This window comes from Anas acuta, chromosome 13 (assembly GCF_963932015.1).
Source record: "Anas acuta chromosome 13, bAnaAcu1.1, whole genome shotgun sequence".
NCBI classification, from domain to species: domain Eukaryota; kingdom Metazoa; phylum Chordata; class Aves; order Anseriformes; family Anatidae; genus Anas; species Anas acuta.
Window position 1 is genome coordinate 13,705,114 of NC_088991.1, and position 15,985 is coordinate 13,721,098.

The 15,985-nt window shown below is 46.3% G+C and overlaps 1 protein-coding gene across 2 annotated transcripts in view; it reads right to left on the minus strand.

The window, feature by feature from the left end:
• Positions 1 to 15,985, minus strand: part of GPC3 (glypican 3) — a 144,826-nt gene that overhangs the window by 49,758 nt on the left and 79,083 nt on the right. For both annotated transcript variants that reach the window (XM_068697025.1, XM_068697026.1), the window contains exons 4-5: positions 9,548 to 9,681; positions 7,012 to 7,137 (exon numbers count right to left, since the gene is read on the minus strand). In XM_068697025.1, coding sequence (XP_068553126.1) covers positions 7,012 to 7,137; positions 9,548 to 9,681 — 260 coding nt within the window. The remainder of the gene's footprint in view (positions 1 to 7,011; positions 7,138 to 9,547; positions 9,682 to 15,985) is intronic.

Genomic DNA, 15,985 nt, shown 5'->3' on the forward strand with positions numbered 1-15,985 from the left:
TCCTTTTTGATGTGCCTCAATGTCAGTCAGCAGCATTTCCTTGCCTGGGCTCTCTGGGCATGGGCTCTTGCTGGGGTCATGGTATTCTACACAGACAAATGTCACATAGCCCTCACTAAGAACAACTTAAAAGACAACCACCTGATGAAAACAATGATGATCTGAGGTTTTCTGTGGGGATAGCACAGTGATAGACCTTTCATACTCTTCATTCACCATCTGTAAATGCCGAAGTATGAAGTCACATTAAGGGATTTTCTCCCTTTCTACCCACCATCCACAAACTTCTCCAGTGAATGTTTGGCCATTCCAGTCCAAATGCAGCTCTTTCCAGGCTTTTGATTCAGAGCAATGAAGACAAGATGACAAATGCTATTTAAAAATATGGCAATAAATGTAAAATGTGTGTTCATCCTACTTGGCCATACTAGGCTTAGAGATGAGTTACTGCAATGCCTGACACATGATTTAGAGAAAGTAATCCTTTAAGTCAAACAAAGAATTACACCTTTTAGAAAAAGGAAAGTAAGTTTTTCATTCAAGTAACAATTAATTCACGCTTGCCTTCCAGTTGTAAAGTATTTATTCAAATACAGCTGCACAATTTAAAGAGCACGGTATCCTTTGCACTCTTTCTCTACTGTCTCTGCTCACTGAATCATACTTGTTTTGAGGGAGCAGATGGGGGACAAACAGCACAGACTGCTACAAGACAGGGCTACCATATAAAAAAAGAAGCTTCACGTCACAAGACTTCATGGCTGAGCTTGAGAGCAGTATTTCCAACACTTGCAGTCCCCAAAAGCTGCTCTGTGTTTCACTACAACTTACTACTCAGCCATGAGGGGGTGGCCCAGAGATTCACGACTATTAACACAATGGTGTGAGTGCACCCTTTTAGATGTTTCAAATGGAGTCCTGATCACACAGCCACTGGTCTGCTCAGTCCTGGAGAGGAGTACATCTGTCAAAGATTAATTTTTTTTTAAACCATTAAAGCCTTTGAAGTGTAAAACATTAAGTAAGGCTTTTATTTGAATAAAACACCTTCCCACACACACTCCCATTGCTTTTGGCTGCAAAGACTTCTACACACAACTCCCCAGCTCCCCTTTCACAGTCAGATAACATTAAAAATGGTAACACCCTTCCTTTTAGAGAAAAAAGGAGAGACTTTGAACCAGGACTGGAGCTTGTTTGGACTCAATTGGCCAGATTCTGCCTCTTTTGAGTCCAGGAGACTGTAAAAAAGGGCAAGCAAGGAGTAAGAAAAAAGGTAGATGTTCTCTCACTACCAGAGAAATCTAGGCATCCCACCAGCCTCTCCAAACCTGCACTAACTCACAGTTGCTTTTACTTTCATTGCCCTTCTGGCTACAGATCAACCTCAGCATTGCAAAGTAAGTCCACACAGGCTGGCAACACTGGATCCTTATCACACAGGTGGCAAGAAAAGCAAAATGATGGAAGAGTTGCTTCCAACCCACACATTGCACCCTACAACCAGGGAGCAAGTCCAGGATGAGTCCACAAGCCTCCAAGAAGAGGTGATAACTTTTTTCCCCTGATGGCTTCCTCTCTGAAAAGAGAATGTGTCCACCCCAGCTGTCCCTTTTCACTCAGGGTACATGGTCCCAACATCCCTTGACCAAATGCATGGTTTTCAGGTGCCTTCCCAGCTCACAGTGTGCTACAGCAAGCACTTGCAGTCATTGCAGAGTTCACAGTGCCCCAGCCAATTTACACCACCAGCGGCTCTGAGAAAGTTTCTTCAAAAGCAACCGGGAGAATACAATGCTCTCAGTGGGGAGCATTTGGACCTAAGTAAAAAAGACATTTTCTGCTGCATTCCCAAATATCAACTTCCTCGCAGCCTGGTCTCCCTACCGTGAGAGCCCTCCAAGAGCCTGTTGTATTAGTTCCTTGCCAAAGAGAAATGCTGCCTCTTCCAAACCATCCTATATCATGCACTACAGCCAGTAAGTGTGCAACAGATGTTAGTTTTTATTAAATGTGAAGTCTCCAGTAAGAAAAGCAAATACTGTAATATTCATAGCAAAACAATGGGAGTTTAAAGTGTAAAAGGACAGCCTGAAGACTCCCTCCATTCTCACATCAGTTCAGTAAAGTTCAAGACAAATAGATTTTGGAAGAATTGGTTAAACCTGAGACCAAGCAGCAGGCTTAATATAGGAAGATTCATGATCCTCATTTTTGCAATACTCTGGAAACAATTATGGCCACTCAATAACTGACTGAATTTGCCTACTATCCTTTCATTATAGCTTACATTTGCTACAAAGCTGTGTTTTATGTGCTTGAAAAGTTATACAGCTTCCCTCTTTGGGGACTCCATTGTATCAGATATTTTGCAGCACTGCCAGAAATAACCAAGCCCTTCATGAGCTAAAGGGTTATTGCTGGCATGGAATTTCCTTTGTTCCAATTACAGAATCTCATTTTTCTCCCTTGCTTCCAATTGTGCTTTCATTGTTTATGATTTGTATGATTAAAACAAACCACAGTATATTGGCAAAAACAGGGAAATCTGAGACTTCTAGCATGTAGAAAAGAATCTGGCAAGGTGCTAAAAATATATTAATTTGGAATTGGTATAAAGAGAACAAGAGTTATGTGGATAATTTAGATTAATGTACAAGTTTGTCTTTAACAATTTGGAAATGGCAATATCTAACAGTAATACTTAATGTACTTACAAGTCTTGCAGCAGGCAAATGTTGCTGTCATTCTATTCATAACAGCTTGAAAGGAATATACTACTGTAAGCAGATTATTAAACTGAGAGTCTAGGTTTTAATAGGCTTTTAGTATTAAATGCTGCAAAAGCCTGATGCTATATATAAGGTCCAAATCACCTCTGAGATTTAGATGCCTAACTCCCACAGAAACTGAGATGAGTTCAATATCTCAACACCCACTTGACTTAAGTTGAAGTCTTTACACAAGCTAATTATTCAGACAGGACTTCTGTGATAGGAATCCTCCTCTGTTCTTAGTCTGCACTGTATGGAGAAAGGGATAAGAGAAGCCGGACAACATATTCCCTTGTTTGCCTGTTTCCCATCAATACAGCTAGCTGTCTGACACACATGCTGACACAAAGCCTCCTGGCAACTGAGCACACCAGATTTGTTATTTTGGAGCACTGCACAAAAAACAGCAGCCCCACACTACTAGGACTCAGACGCAGTCCAACACAGTCCCAACTCTCACTCCCACCCATCTGCCCTCGCCCCCAACTCACTTTGCAGCTGGCAATTCCCACATGGGCAGGCAGAGTCAGGATCCAGCAGAAGTTTTGCTTTGGAGTATATCAGTTTGTCTCCAGGTCAGCAAAAATCCAGCTCACCAGCAGGCTCAAGCTATTGCACACCCACCCTGTCTGTACATCCAGCCCTCTGCAATCTCAGAGAAGTGCCTGACAGTTAATTGAGCCCCGAAAAACTGCAGAGAGGTGCACAGGGATGCAGAGGGTCAGGGGAAGATCCAGCAGGTCCAGTCACCAGCTACCACAAACATCAAAGCACTATAACCCCTCACAAGTTCTTGACAAGGGGTAGAGTGTGCCACGTGCAGCTTTTGCTGTGAACATTTGTGGCTTCTCATAAAAGCATAGAACATTTTGCACACTTTGAGAAGTTTGAAAAGCAGCAATTTGATGCCTTTTCTTTTCCCTTCCTACTTTGGTTTATGTTCTTCAACCACACAGCAACAGCACAGCAAAAGGTGCTGCTTAGTACATGGCCACAGAAATCTGTTGTCCTTATACAGTCACCAGCATTTGCAAGATATTTCTGACAGGTCAAAGCACCATGTCTTAAACACACAAAAGAGAACACCTCACAGATCAAACCTCAGGAAGGAGGACAAATTCTTGCTATTAAATGGTCCAACAAGAACTACATGAGGTGGACAAAGGACCACACTGTAAAAGACAGTGTGGAATGAATACTTTTTTTAAAATGTTAAAATATACAAAGCAGGGTGAGTGATGCTGAGCCATCAGCAGAGCAGATTGCACATCATCCCTGCTGCAAGACACATTGTGGAAAGCCCTCTGCCAAGCAGGTCCTCAGAGCTCTTAACTTCATGGGGGTTACTAGGGACTGCACCATGCAGGTGGGATGCCCCAGAGCCAAGGACGAAACAAGAACATAGCCCAGGTACAGTCAGACCTTGCTCACAGTTTGCTGTATGATGAGGAAAGCACTGCTGGCTGCAGTGCCTTAGTCCCAAATGCACGTGCTGTGGTCAATCGGGGCAGAGAGAGTAAAGGGCAAGGAGGAAACTGAGAATGGTTCAAGGCTCAAAATGGGAAATGAGATGCAGTGGGAAAAAAAGCACTGAGCACATCCAGACCAGGACATGGTCACTCTCTGCTGGTAACAGAGCACTGGGATAAACAGGACAGAGTAAATACTGATTCAGAAAAAAAAACAACACAGGAATAGCAGCTCAGGGTAAGTGCAAGGAATGGGCATCTCTCCTGTCAGCATCCTCCAAAGCCAGTATCCAATAAAGCAACGTGGAAACATGACAATATCGAGTATATTTTATATGTAAAAATCCTAGAATAATCAACCCCTTGTTTGGCAGCAGTAACACATAAGGAACAAACTGCACTGTCAGCTTCCTGAAATTAATACAAGGGATTCAAAAACACCAAGTTTCTTGTAAAAAGCAGCAAGCTGGAATTTGAATGACCGACAATTGCATATTAGTCCAGCAGGAGGACTACTTTATCTCTGCCAGAAACTCAAGCATATAACGGGCATTCTCAGAGCAGTTTAAGAAAGATCTATGTAATGAACAGTTGCTTGGCTCCCTCTTGGGGAAAAGGCTGAAAAAACTGGTGGTTAGGGGTACTCAAACACTGTTAGCTTGAATGTACCTTTTTTTCAGGAATCCTCTCAGACTCTCTGGAAAAGATACCATGCAGGGAAGTCCAAACACCTGAAGCTCTCAGTTTGGACTGTTTTGGCTCCACATGAAGCAGCACAATTGGCTTTAGACACAATTTAATTACATTTCTTTCAACTTGAAACACGTTTTGCAAATGAAGCCTTAGTTCAGCTTTATTTAGCTGAGGTGTATCCTGTAGTTTCATCAGCAGAAACACTGCCACATATGACAGACTTTAGTAGCTTATGGAGGAGAGAGGGTCACCCTGGGAAGCACTACAGGTGCACATGCTAAAAATACATGGCAAGAAAGACTTAAAAATAAGTGGCAGGGAAGTCCAGGCATTTAAGGGGCAACAACTATTTCCATTTTGTGCATCTATTTGTCATCCCTACCAAACATCCTGCCTGTGCAGGAGTGCTCAAATTTCTTCCTCCATGCAAGCAGCCATCCTTACCACTTCTGTGCCCAGCCAGCAAGCTTTCCTGTCCAGGGCAGCTGTGCTCCCTCCACGGCACAGGAAGGGGATGGGGGTTTTCACACTCATCTCACAGAAAAAAAATATTTTCTGACTGCAAAGGAGCTGTTACTATTATTTCATAGGAGCTAGGAGAGGAGGCTACATCCGCATGATAAATGGGAGCAGGGGGAAGGAGGAGAGGGGTGGAAAGGCAGTGTCTTCAAGAAGAGCAGAGGACATCATCCTCAACGTAATAGTCAGGCAGTTGAGAGCTGAAAACATGGTAACCCTTTTGTGTATATATACTTCATCTTCTCCTTGCCTTGCCCCACCTTCATGCTGTGGCACCTATGTGACCTACCATATCATGCCACAAATGCCACAGCTTGGTGGCAGAAAATCTAGGGTGACATCTCTGCCTTTGACAGTCTACTGGTACTCTCAGCAAAAAAAGCTAAGACAGGCTATAATCTAAAACAATTTTTTAATCTGCAAATAACGTTGAGCTTACATTTGTAGGAGGATGGGAACTCACCATTTTTCCACTGCTGCAGCTTCACCCAGCAGTGATTTCAGCAATGCCTGGAGCAGGGCCCTGGCAAACTTCTGTAAGCAGAGATCTCACCATAGGTCCCCCCCCACAAAACCGCAGTGTTTGTGGTACTGTTTTGAGATTTATTTTTTTTTAATTAACAACCAGTGAGGCAATATTGAAATGTTTTCCCCTCCAGTTGCACTTCTCTTAGGCAAAGAAGATTTCCCAGAACTAGGTACAGATAGAGGACACATTTTTCCTTAGGCAAAGTAGAAAGTAGGTACATTTTATTAAAGTGTGTTATGTTAGATGCTTGAGTAATTTTTTAAAAATACATATTGACGCTATTTTAGTCCCTTCAGTATTTCAGGTCAGTATTGCAAGTGCAGGCTAATTACCACCGGAGGTTACTGATCAAGAAGTCATAATTAATATTTCAACATTTCACAACTTCCTGAATTTATTTCTATTTCTTCCCTTATGCAAACTACTTAATAGCAAAGGATGCTTTGCAGAGTAGGGTTATTAGAGGAGATTTATATATAATTATAAAAAAACACTTCCAAGTTCTATTTCCACATTCTTTAACATTCCTAAGGGGCATTTTTTGCAAGGGAATGCTCCATCTCTATTAACACTTCATTTCCCTTTATGCTATTAATCCTGTTCTTGCCTGCCTGCATTCACCTTACCATTACTACTTGGACACTCTCAAAACCCGCTGCACATGCCCCTCCGCAGACCTACTGCTGCTCCCAGGGAGCAGTGCTGTGCTGAGCTGCTGCTTCTCCCCTTTCTCCAGCCCACTTCTACCAACCCACCACAAAAAAAAATAAAAAATAAAATATAAAAATGCTTGTAGCTTCAGGGTTTTCACAGCAGAGCACAGAAAGCTCAGTGGAGGGCGGCACACGACCACTTCTCCCTTTCACATAAGCTTTGCTCATCGGCCTGAGCTGCAGCACAAGTGAACACCAGTTCTGCTAAAGGTTTAAGGGAATGAGCAATGTCCTGGCCAGAGACCACTCCCGCACCTGGTTAACTAAAGATGAGCAGTGCTGGGGAAAGGGAGGGGAAGGGAGACATGATTCACCTCTCCACGACTTCTTGTCCGTTCCAGCAAAAAGTGTCATTCTGAACAGCGGAGCTGTGGGTGCAGATGTATTCTGGCAAGCTGCTGTAAAAATTGCTGTGAGACTTCAGCTTCACAATGAGTTCCCTGGAAGAAAGGGGAAAAAAATGATTCTCAGTCAAAGGAAGTAAAGAAGATCATGGTGGCATTTCAGAGCAGACACTCTCAGCACGGACCTGTACAGGGTAACGATGGGTTTCATGGTGCATTCTCAAAGATTCATAATTAATAGACATATGCCAAGCTGGCTACAGGATCACAGTCGGCATTCAAAGGGGCAGGTTACACTCAGGAACACAGGTCTGCCCTAGGAAGGCAGGACTGGGGGAGCAGGAGCCTGCAGAACCACAGATCTGGCTGCACCCATGACATGAACTGACACAGGGCTCTGAGAGCAGCCAGAAATGGGGCAGGGGCTGCGGGCATGGGATGCGCTGGTCCTCCCAGCCCAGGTCTTCCCCTTGCAAAGTAAAGGAGCACTTGGAAGCTTTCACCAGGAAACACCAAAGGACTTAGGTAAATGTTGCCAAGAGCACAAAAACATGAATAGCAGAGACTGGAAGAACTAAAACTTGGCCTCACCACCTCCTGGCTACAGCTCAGTACACCTCCCCCCTTGGCAATGGGGTATTTCTCAGCATCCTTCCTCCCCGAGAGCGATAAGGAGGGATCAGCACCTTGGCTGGGAGTACTCCTGGGGGCGTCCCCTCTGTGGTGGGACCCCCATGCTCCATGGTGCCGGCCAGCAGTGACAGGCAGCCAGACAGAGCAAACTTGGAAGAAACGGAGAGCTGCTCTCGAGGGGTGGCTGCAGGCTGGGGTGCAGGAGGGACCAGGCTCCCTCCATCCCTCTCCCATTTCCCCGAGCAGGAGTTTCCTGGGGTTCCCGGACACTTGGGGTCTCTTCTCCAGTCCAAGCTCCCAGCTGCCAGCTGGGGGCAGACGAAACAAGGAAAAGCCGCCCCAGAGCCAGGGAAGGCAGCCTGCTCGCTAGCTCTTGGTTTTTGCTGTCCAGGCTGTGTTCCTGCCCGGATCAGACCGACACAGCCGCGCAGGCAGAGCTCACAGCAGACAGAGGCAACCCGAGTCCTCCCCCAGCCCACCACAGCACAGCCTGCCAGCACCCTGCAAGCACCAGCCCATCTGTCCCTAGCCATGCCAATAGCCAAGGGTTTGGTTGGAAGGTCCAAAACCTTTCCAGCGGGTTGCTAGTTCAGCCTACAACCTCCCTGCACACATCTAAGGGGTGCTTTGGACAAGTACCTTCTGCATTAAACTGTGCTTACTGTGTGGAGAGAGGTCCAACCTTGCCATGCAAAGTGAAGCAAGCCCTGGGTTCTTCAGTTCTGCCAAGCCCTAAGCAGGACAGGTCCTACACAGCACATCACACCCAGCTCAGCCCTGCTCCCCATCCCACAGACCCCAAAGGCATCAGGGAGAACGGACAGAAGGAAACCTTCCTGCTGACCGCAGCTCCCAGCAGGGCTCTCTCAGCGAGGGCAGAGAGGAAAAAGGAGAAACTCCTCCGTATCTGCAGGTATGAGCTCACTTAATTTGTTGCAGCAGATTTCATTAGTCTGCACAGCCCTCAAACGACGTCCCCGGCAGCGCCTGGGCTGCGTAACCCTCCGACATGTCGAGACAAGGGAGGAATGCAAGCCCTAGTGCTATCTCATGGGAACCATACCAGGAATGTGGCCCTGTTGCTCTGTAAAGGAAAATCTATCCAAGTTAGTCCATCCCCAGTTCCAAAAAGGGCTGAATCTGCCCTTTTCTCTTCTGCAGAGATTTTTTTCATATTCAAGATAGCAGTAAAAGCACAGCACGCTTCCCGGTGCACTGTCAGATCCATAGGGGATGCACGGGGGGCTGCTTCCCCTACCACACCAGCATGAGCCCACTGAATTACAGCTTCTTTTTACAGCGTGCAGCCCTGCAGGAAGGAAGCACAGGCTGCAATGCCAGGAGTGGCAGCACCTGCTTCGCTTTGAAAATATTCAAAGAAAAAGGCTGTTAACATTCCTGAACTACTGTAAAAAGCTGCACAGAAATAAAGTGAAATAGGCCCCCTAGCCTACACGCTGTTTCATGCTATGATTTAGTCTAGAGCTTTTATACCTATAACTGTACCTGTGAGCATATTTGGCACTATAGCAATGCCCAAGAAACCCAGACATGGCATTTTGTGTATGAACCTCGGTGCCATGCCTAACGCATTGCACAGAAGCGAAACAAAGATGAAAAGTAGGGGGCGGTTTTATAAGTTAAAAAAAAAATAATAGCATCAGCATAGATGTATTAGGTGAGAAAACACAGGTGTAGACACCTCGATGTGCTTCAGTCAGTCCCAGAGCAGCTCTGGTGTTCAGTGTCAAAACCAACTGCGATCAGTAAGGGAAAAAAGGGCTCTTCCATCTCCCTCCACGGGGCCAACCCATAGGGGAACTGCCCCTGCACCACATCACGCAGGCACCGTGTTCAGCTTGAGCACTCTCACCTCCTCCTGCTTGACAGAGTCTCCTCTGGCTCTATGTGAGTCACCTTCAGGACTTTCTTGTCAATAAAGAGGTCTTCAGGGTAATTAGCTGATCGATACTGCCTCTGCTGAGCATGGCCACACAACCGGCTAATCTGGAAAACACAAACACAGCAGCATGAGGAAATTTCACGGCCAGAAAAACTGCAGGAAGACAGCTGAGATGCACACTGCCGCCTGCACAATGACTCTTTACAAAGGCATGCAGTAAAAATACAGGAGAGTTAGGAACCCATGTTCTGCTGTCCACCCCCACCAACCCCAAAGTGCCCAAACCATTCTCAAAGCGGATTTAGGACCCTAAGTTACTTTTCACTTCAGTCCCCATGTGTAAGGTAGTTTCAGGGACAAATTTTACAGTGAGATAGTTAGCAGAGAACACACCAAGGCACTTGCTCTTCCTGAAAGTATGGACCCATTTGTTTCTGACTGAAGCCTTTTAAAGACATCACACATCTCACCTTGGAAGGTGAAGTGGCCTGTCCCAAGAGAGATGGGGGTGTCTGGGGACAGTCCTGCACCACAGCCTCGCCAGGGATGCACACACCAAGGTGCAGGCTGAGCACCCCCATCCTGCTGAGCCCTGGTTTGCAGATCAGGATGACGGTCAGTCTGCTCCCTCCCATTTATACACCAGAGTCTGAAAGCAAAGTGTTGCCCTAAGGATGCAAACCAGCTCTTGTATGAACACCCCCTCTGCGGAAGGGAAGGCAGGAAAACTCAGGAAACATTTTTGGGCATCAAGGGGTTCCTCATAGCCGCAGGCATGCCTGACAGAGCTCCCATGTGTCAGGTTAAACTCATGTTGGCAGAAGGGGGGCTTAAGGTATTCCCCACTACTTGTAGCACCTTGGGATGCCATGCTCCACCTCTCTAGCCAGATTTTTAGGAAATATCTTCCCTCCAAATACCAATTCTGAGACCTCCATCCTACAGCTCAAGGCAGCTCAGCATCTGCAGAGCCTGCACTGCAGGTACCAAGGGATAAGCGTCATACGTATTGCTAATTAAAAAAAAAAAAAAAAAAAAAAGAAAGAAAAAACAAAAGAAAAACATGGCCTAAAATACAGCAAGCATTATTGCTACAGCCCAGCCATGCCATGGGAGGTCTTGATTAACAGGTCTCTGTTAATGACACAAATTAGCTCATTAGCATACAGATGATTCGGTGAGTGGCTGCAGTGGTGAGAATCCAAAATGCCTCATTAAAGCTCTCCCGCACGGCCACTGCCCCATGACTCAGAGCTGGCTGTGCAGCACTGCTGCAGTCCCTGCTGTGGGTGGATTTGTGCCCATCTCCTCCAGGAGACCAACAAGGGACGACCATCCCACCACATCACCACCAGGCCTGCTTGGTCCTGGAAATCTCTCCTTTTGACCCACCCCAGGCTATTTCTGCTGGAACCTGTCACGCCTTGCTGTGAGGAGGACTCAGGGATGACAAAGGCACTACAGCCAACACCATTTCCCTTGAGACTCATCCCACCACCCACATCCAGGCTTGGGTCCGACCACATACCTACAAAGCATCCGTTCCTAGCAGCACCTCATTTATCTTCGCCCTGCACCGCACCGAAGCATCAGCTAAACTACCAGTTAGCAACACATCAGAGGCAAAAAGCACCCCCACCGCCCAAAGCTACAAGCATCTGATGTGCGAGGAGAACAGATTAATTCCGTTCTATTACATCCTGCATTTGGGTGGGCAAATAAATTAGTAATGTCACCTGTTTCATTATCAAGAGCAGCACAGTTTGTTTGCTCAGGCTGCTGTACAATACAGAGTAAGAGAGGAAGCACGCAGGAGCACAGGGAGCCAGGCTCTGCAGTTTCTGGTTTGCAGCACAGTGGGAAGAGGCACTGCCACCAGTCCCCTCTGCACCTATGGTTCCCTCCCCAAGCAGCTCCTCCTGCAGCTGTAGGCACAGTTTCTGCAGCATCTTCCCTTGTGTCCCCACTGCCCATCCTTGGCTGTGTTTCCTCTCTGCTTTGCCAAACCCAAGTCCTGCAGAAGAATACACCAAGCCTGTCACCCTCCCCAAATCACGGGACAGGCTTAAAAACTATGGGTAGGAAAGGAGTCAGAAAAACAGACACCACATTTTGGGCTGTTTTCTTTGCCTCTTGGGTTTTTGGTGGGAGGGGAGCTTGCACAGCAGAGTGGCACAAAGCAAGGATGCACTGCAGGGCAAAGGGCTGGCCAAACGGGAGCTGCTGGGCCTCCGCACAGCCAAAGGACCATGTCCAGAGATGGCACAAGTTAAACCCAGATGCACGCTGCAAGGAAAAAGGAGCCAGAGAAACAAGAGATGAGACACCCTTGGAAGTGTTTCCATGCCTGAAAACACACCCATTTTTCCAAACTTATTAGTGGTACCAATAAAAGAGTCCAGCTTCCCCCCAGACCTTGGCTGATGCGTAAGAGGCTCTGTCCTTTGCCATGCCACGTCCTGCACTCTGTGCTGGCTGGCGTCACCACCCCTGCAAGGGGCAGACTGGCAGGAGAGCAGGAAGATGCACGGGGCACACATCATGCCCAAAAGGTGCCCTCTGAGCCTCGTGGAGTCTGCAGAGAGGGGATCTGCCACTGGGAAATGACGGATATGCAAACATTGTGGGACACGGGGCACAAAAGTAATGACAAAAGCTCCACCGCTGCACCCACGCTCTGCACAGGAATGCAAAGCAGAGGAGAGAAGCAGGAAAAGGTCGGTTATTTTAAGCAGCCATTGGTGATGATTCCCTTTGATTTTTCCCCAGCTCTGAAAAGCCCCCCCTGTCCTTTTCAAAGCCCGCCTTTCAGCTGGTGAAGCCTATTGAACTCTGAGAAGAGCAAGTCCAGGATCAAGGCTTTTTTTCCAGGATGCTGAAGCGCGCTGAATGGGAGAGGAGGGCCCGAGTGACAGCAGGAACAATGGCATCATCTGAAACAGCACTCAAAAAGCAAAGCACCCGGGTGGACCAGGGCTGTGTGACCAGGCCGAGCAGCAGAGCCATCCCCAGGCAGACACAAACTGAACCTGCAGCTCCCTCAGCCACCAGCCCTGGGCTCCACACAGCAATGGGGCTTTGCAGGAGCCTATAAAGGATGAAGCTGCAAACCATGCAAGCCTTCCCACAACCGTGGACCCGAAATGGGGCAGCATATGAAATCTGCATAGCTAGAAGCTGGAAAGTTTGAGCAGAATACACAAGTTTTTACTTAATTATTTATTCAAGGACCAATTAACCTTCTCAGAAAAAAAAAGATAAACCTGCAACCCATCTTGTGAAGTCACAGCCAAATGACTGTCATTTTTAGTCAAAAATCCGTCTGGGATTTGAACATTAAATAAAGTGAGAGAACGTAGAAGTAACAGATTGCCTGCTCATTTGCAGGGGCAGAATCGCGTGCGTTTATGAGGGGGGAAAGACTTTCACAAACCATCTGCCAAAGTCTTCTGGGCCACAAGTGGTCCTGTGAAACATCTCAGAAATCATGTTTCCTTCCTTCCCCTTTTCCAAGTCCCAGCTGCAAGCTAAGAAACACACAGCCTCAGTTCCCCAAGCTCTTTCTTTCACCCTGTGAGAGTGAGAGTCAGAGGAAGGTGGCACGTCAAAGCACGTGTGCCAGGCTAATGTTGAGCAACAGCAGGAATAGGTGGCTGCCTCCTGCTGTGAAATTATGAATGTGGAATTCAAAGCAAATTGACAGAATGAAGCTGTCAGCTCTTGTCCTTGGGCTCTGCAGCTTTGAGTGCTATCAGAAGCATCATAAACACACGAGTCCTTATCTTAAGTATATTCAGTGCAAGAACTGTACAGTGCACTCTCATTTCTCATCACATACATGCACTGTCCCAGAACAGGCTGCAGCGTGAAATATCAAGCCACAAAAACAATAAAAATAGCTTTTTTTTTTTTGGTTTGTTTTTGTTGGGGTGGAATAGGTTGTTGTTTTTTTTTTTTTTTACTTAGTTTTAGGAGAATCTGCCAGTCCACCAAAAACTGCTATCAGGACACACAACACAACCAAAACGCTCCCAGCTCCCCAGACTTTTAAAGTCCTGGTGGCTTTGGGGGTTTGTAACAGCCAAAGCTATTTCCCTGCCCTGGCTCATTAATAAATATACTAATTCCTTCATTTCATTAGCCTCCTCCAAGTGAGCATAACACAGGTGCAGGAGGAACGCTCGACCTCCCACCAACCACCCCCATTTCTTCCTCACAGCTTCAGGGAGCCCATCCCCATAGCCTCCTGTCTGGGGACGGTCCCCACACCGGGCAGGAGGCAGCTGGCTCTGAACGTCCCTGGGAGCCAGGTAATGGTGCAGCTTCAGAGGGAGCATTGATCTGAGAGGAGCCCAGGGAAAACCCTAATGGAGCAGTGCCATCAGCCCATTTTAATGCTTCCTCATTAATTTAGAGTAAGAGGTGCCTGAGGACTGCAGGGAACCTGCTTGCGGCCACATGGAAGCGATGCACTGTGAGCAGCCAGGGGAGCAGATATGCCCCCACAGCTACTTTATCCAAGTCAACTGCAAAGGTGCAAAGCACAGCACTGGTGCACATGGGTACACACAAGCCAATGGAAACTGGGACCAGTGGGCTACATTTAAATGATACTAAAAAAGGACGATGACCACAGCACCGGGTTCTGCACGAAGCATCACAGCCTCGGTGCAGCTGGTGGAGAACAACCCCCTGCAGGCACCCTGTAGTGGGATGGCAGCACCGGGGCCACTGTCACAGCCACCCCACAAGGCAAGGTGGCTGTGCAGGGGAAAGCCTTTTGTACCTTGGCAAGCAAAACTAGATGGGGAAAAACTGGGAAGTAGCACATGTGAGCCTCACTACCAATCTGAGCATCTCCTTTCAGAGAGAGAGCGTATTCTAAAAGTAATTCCCTGGAAGCTTTAAAAAAAGCTAATCAACTCTCCCTTGGAAGATAAGAGGGCATTAGACATTGCTGGATACCTGCTGCTGTTGCTTCTTGTTCAGACCACAAGCTCTAAAGGACAGCTTGCTGTACTTAACCTTTGCTTAAACTCTACATGGAGTTTCCATTTGCCTTCTCTGTGAACTCTTCTGCTTAAAGATTCGTTCTCCAGGAAGACACAGCACCACCTCCCCCTCCGCCCCCCAAGGGGATGGTCTCATTTTTAAAGATTTCCTCCTGCAATCTTCTCTGCTCTCTGTAGTTCACATATGTCATTTTATACCTATTTCTGAGTTTCCTTTGGGAGAAGCCGCACATTAAACTGAAAAGCGATTAACTATTATAATTGATTTGAATACAGGCTCTGAAATGGTGATTTGCTACAGTATGCAGCTTCACACAGAACAGAGTATCAAAGACATCAAGAAAATATGCTGCCTTTGTTGGTACCCTCAAACCCCCGAGCATCGTTCATCGCACACGGGAACCAAGTTTGGCCAGTAAGTCTGAGAACTGGAACACAGCTGCCTGCATTGGTGCTTCTTCCCCCTTCCACATTTCTTTTTCACAGCCCACTCTGCTAAATGTCACACGTATCATTAGCATTATAAACAGGGTACAAATGCATTCTTTATCTTCTAAGTCACCATAAAAGTGAACCTGAAGTCTATTACTCAAATGCTGCTATAGAAATCAGCTTAATTAAATTCTAAAGGGCTTAAAACAAAATATACATTGTGATGATGTGGGATAGAACATAAACTTTTTAATAGTAGTAACCAAGCACATTTACCATTTCTACAGGTGTAATAAAAATGCTAATATATGTTAATGTTTAGTCTGTGGTTAATGTTTTGTCTTGTTAATTTCCCCAGGGCTTTTATTACTGATTTAAATCTGCCACACTACTCAACTGATTGCATTGCTTTCCACAAACTCTGTGGCACACTCTCAAACGAATACTGATTAACAGAAGTGAATAAACATTTAGCTAGGACAAACATTCTTATTATATGCTTGTAATCATTATATACACTTTGTCAGAAAGATGTGAAAGAGACAATTCTCTGCTCCCTCACTCTTCCCACAGCAGAAAACATGATTATGGGCTTAAAAATTAATTTACAGCCCTTTATTTTAGGAGGCACATCATTATTAAGTAAGTAATGATTGTTCTGGTTCCACGCACTCAGGCAGGAACAAACTGAGTATGGTAACATAGATGTCTTCTACACGTATTTCTCTAGAATTCCTCATTAGTGGAGCACTGTTAATAATCAATTCTGTTATAGTACAATCCATTATTCAGACATCACCTTGCAAGAATTACATAAGAAACAGCATCCTAAACAACGCTCGCAGAGCAGCAGGAATTGCAGGAAGTGACCTGCTCTCCATGCCGAGGAGAACAGCGTTTAATAATGCATTACCTTTAAATAATGCAGTGCTATAATGTGTAAAATGCACACCAACACTAATGC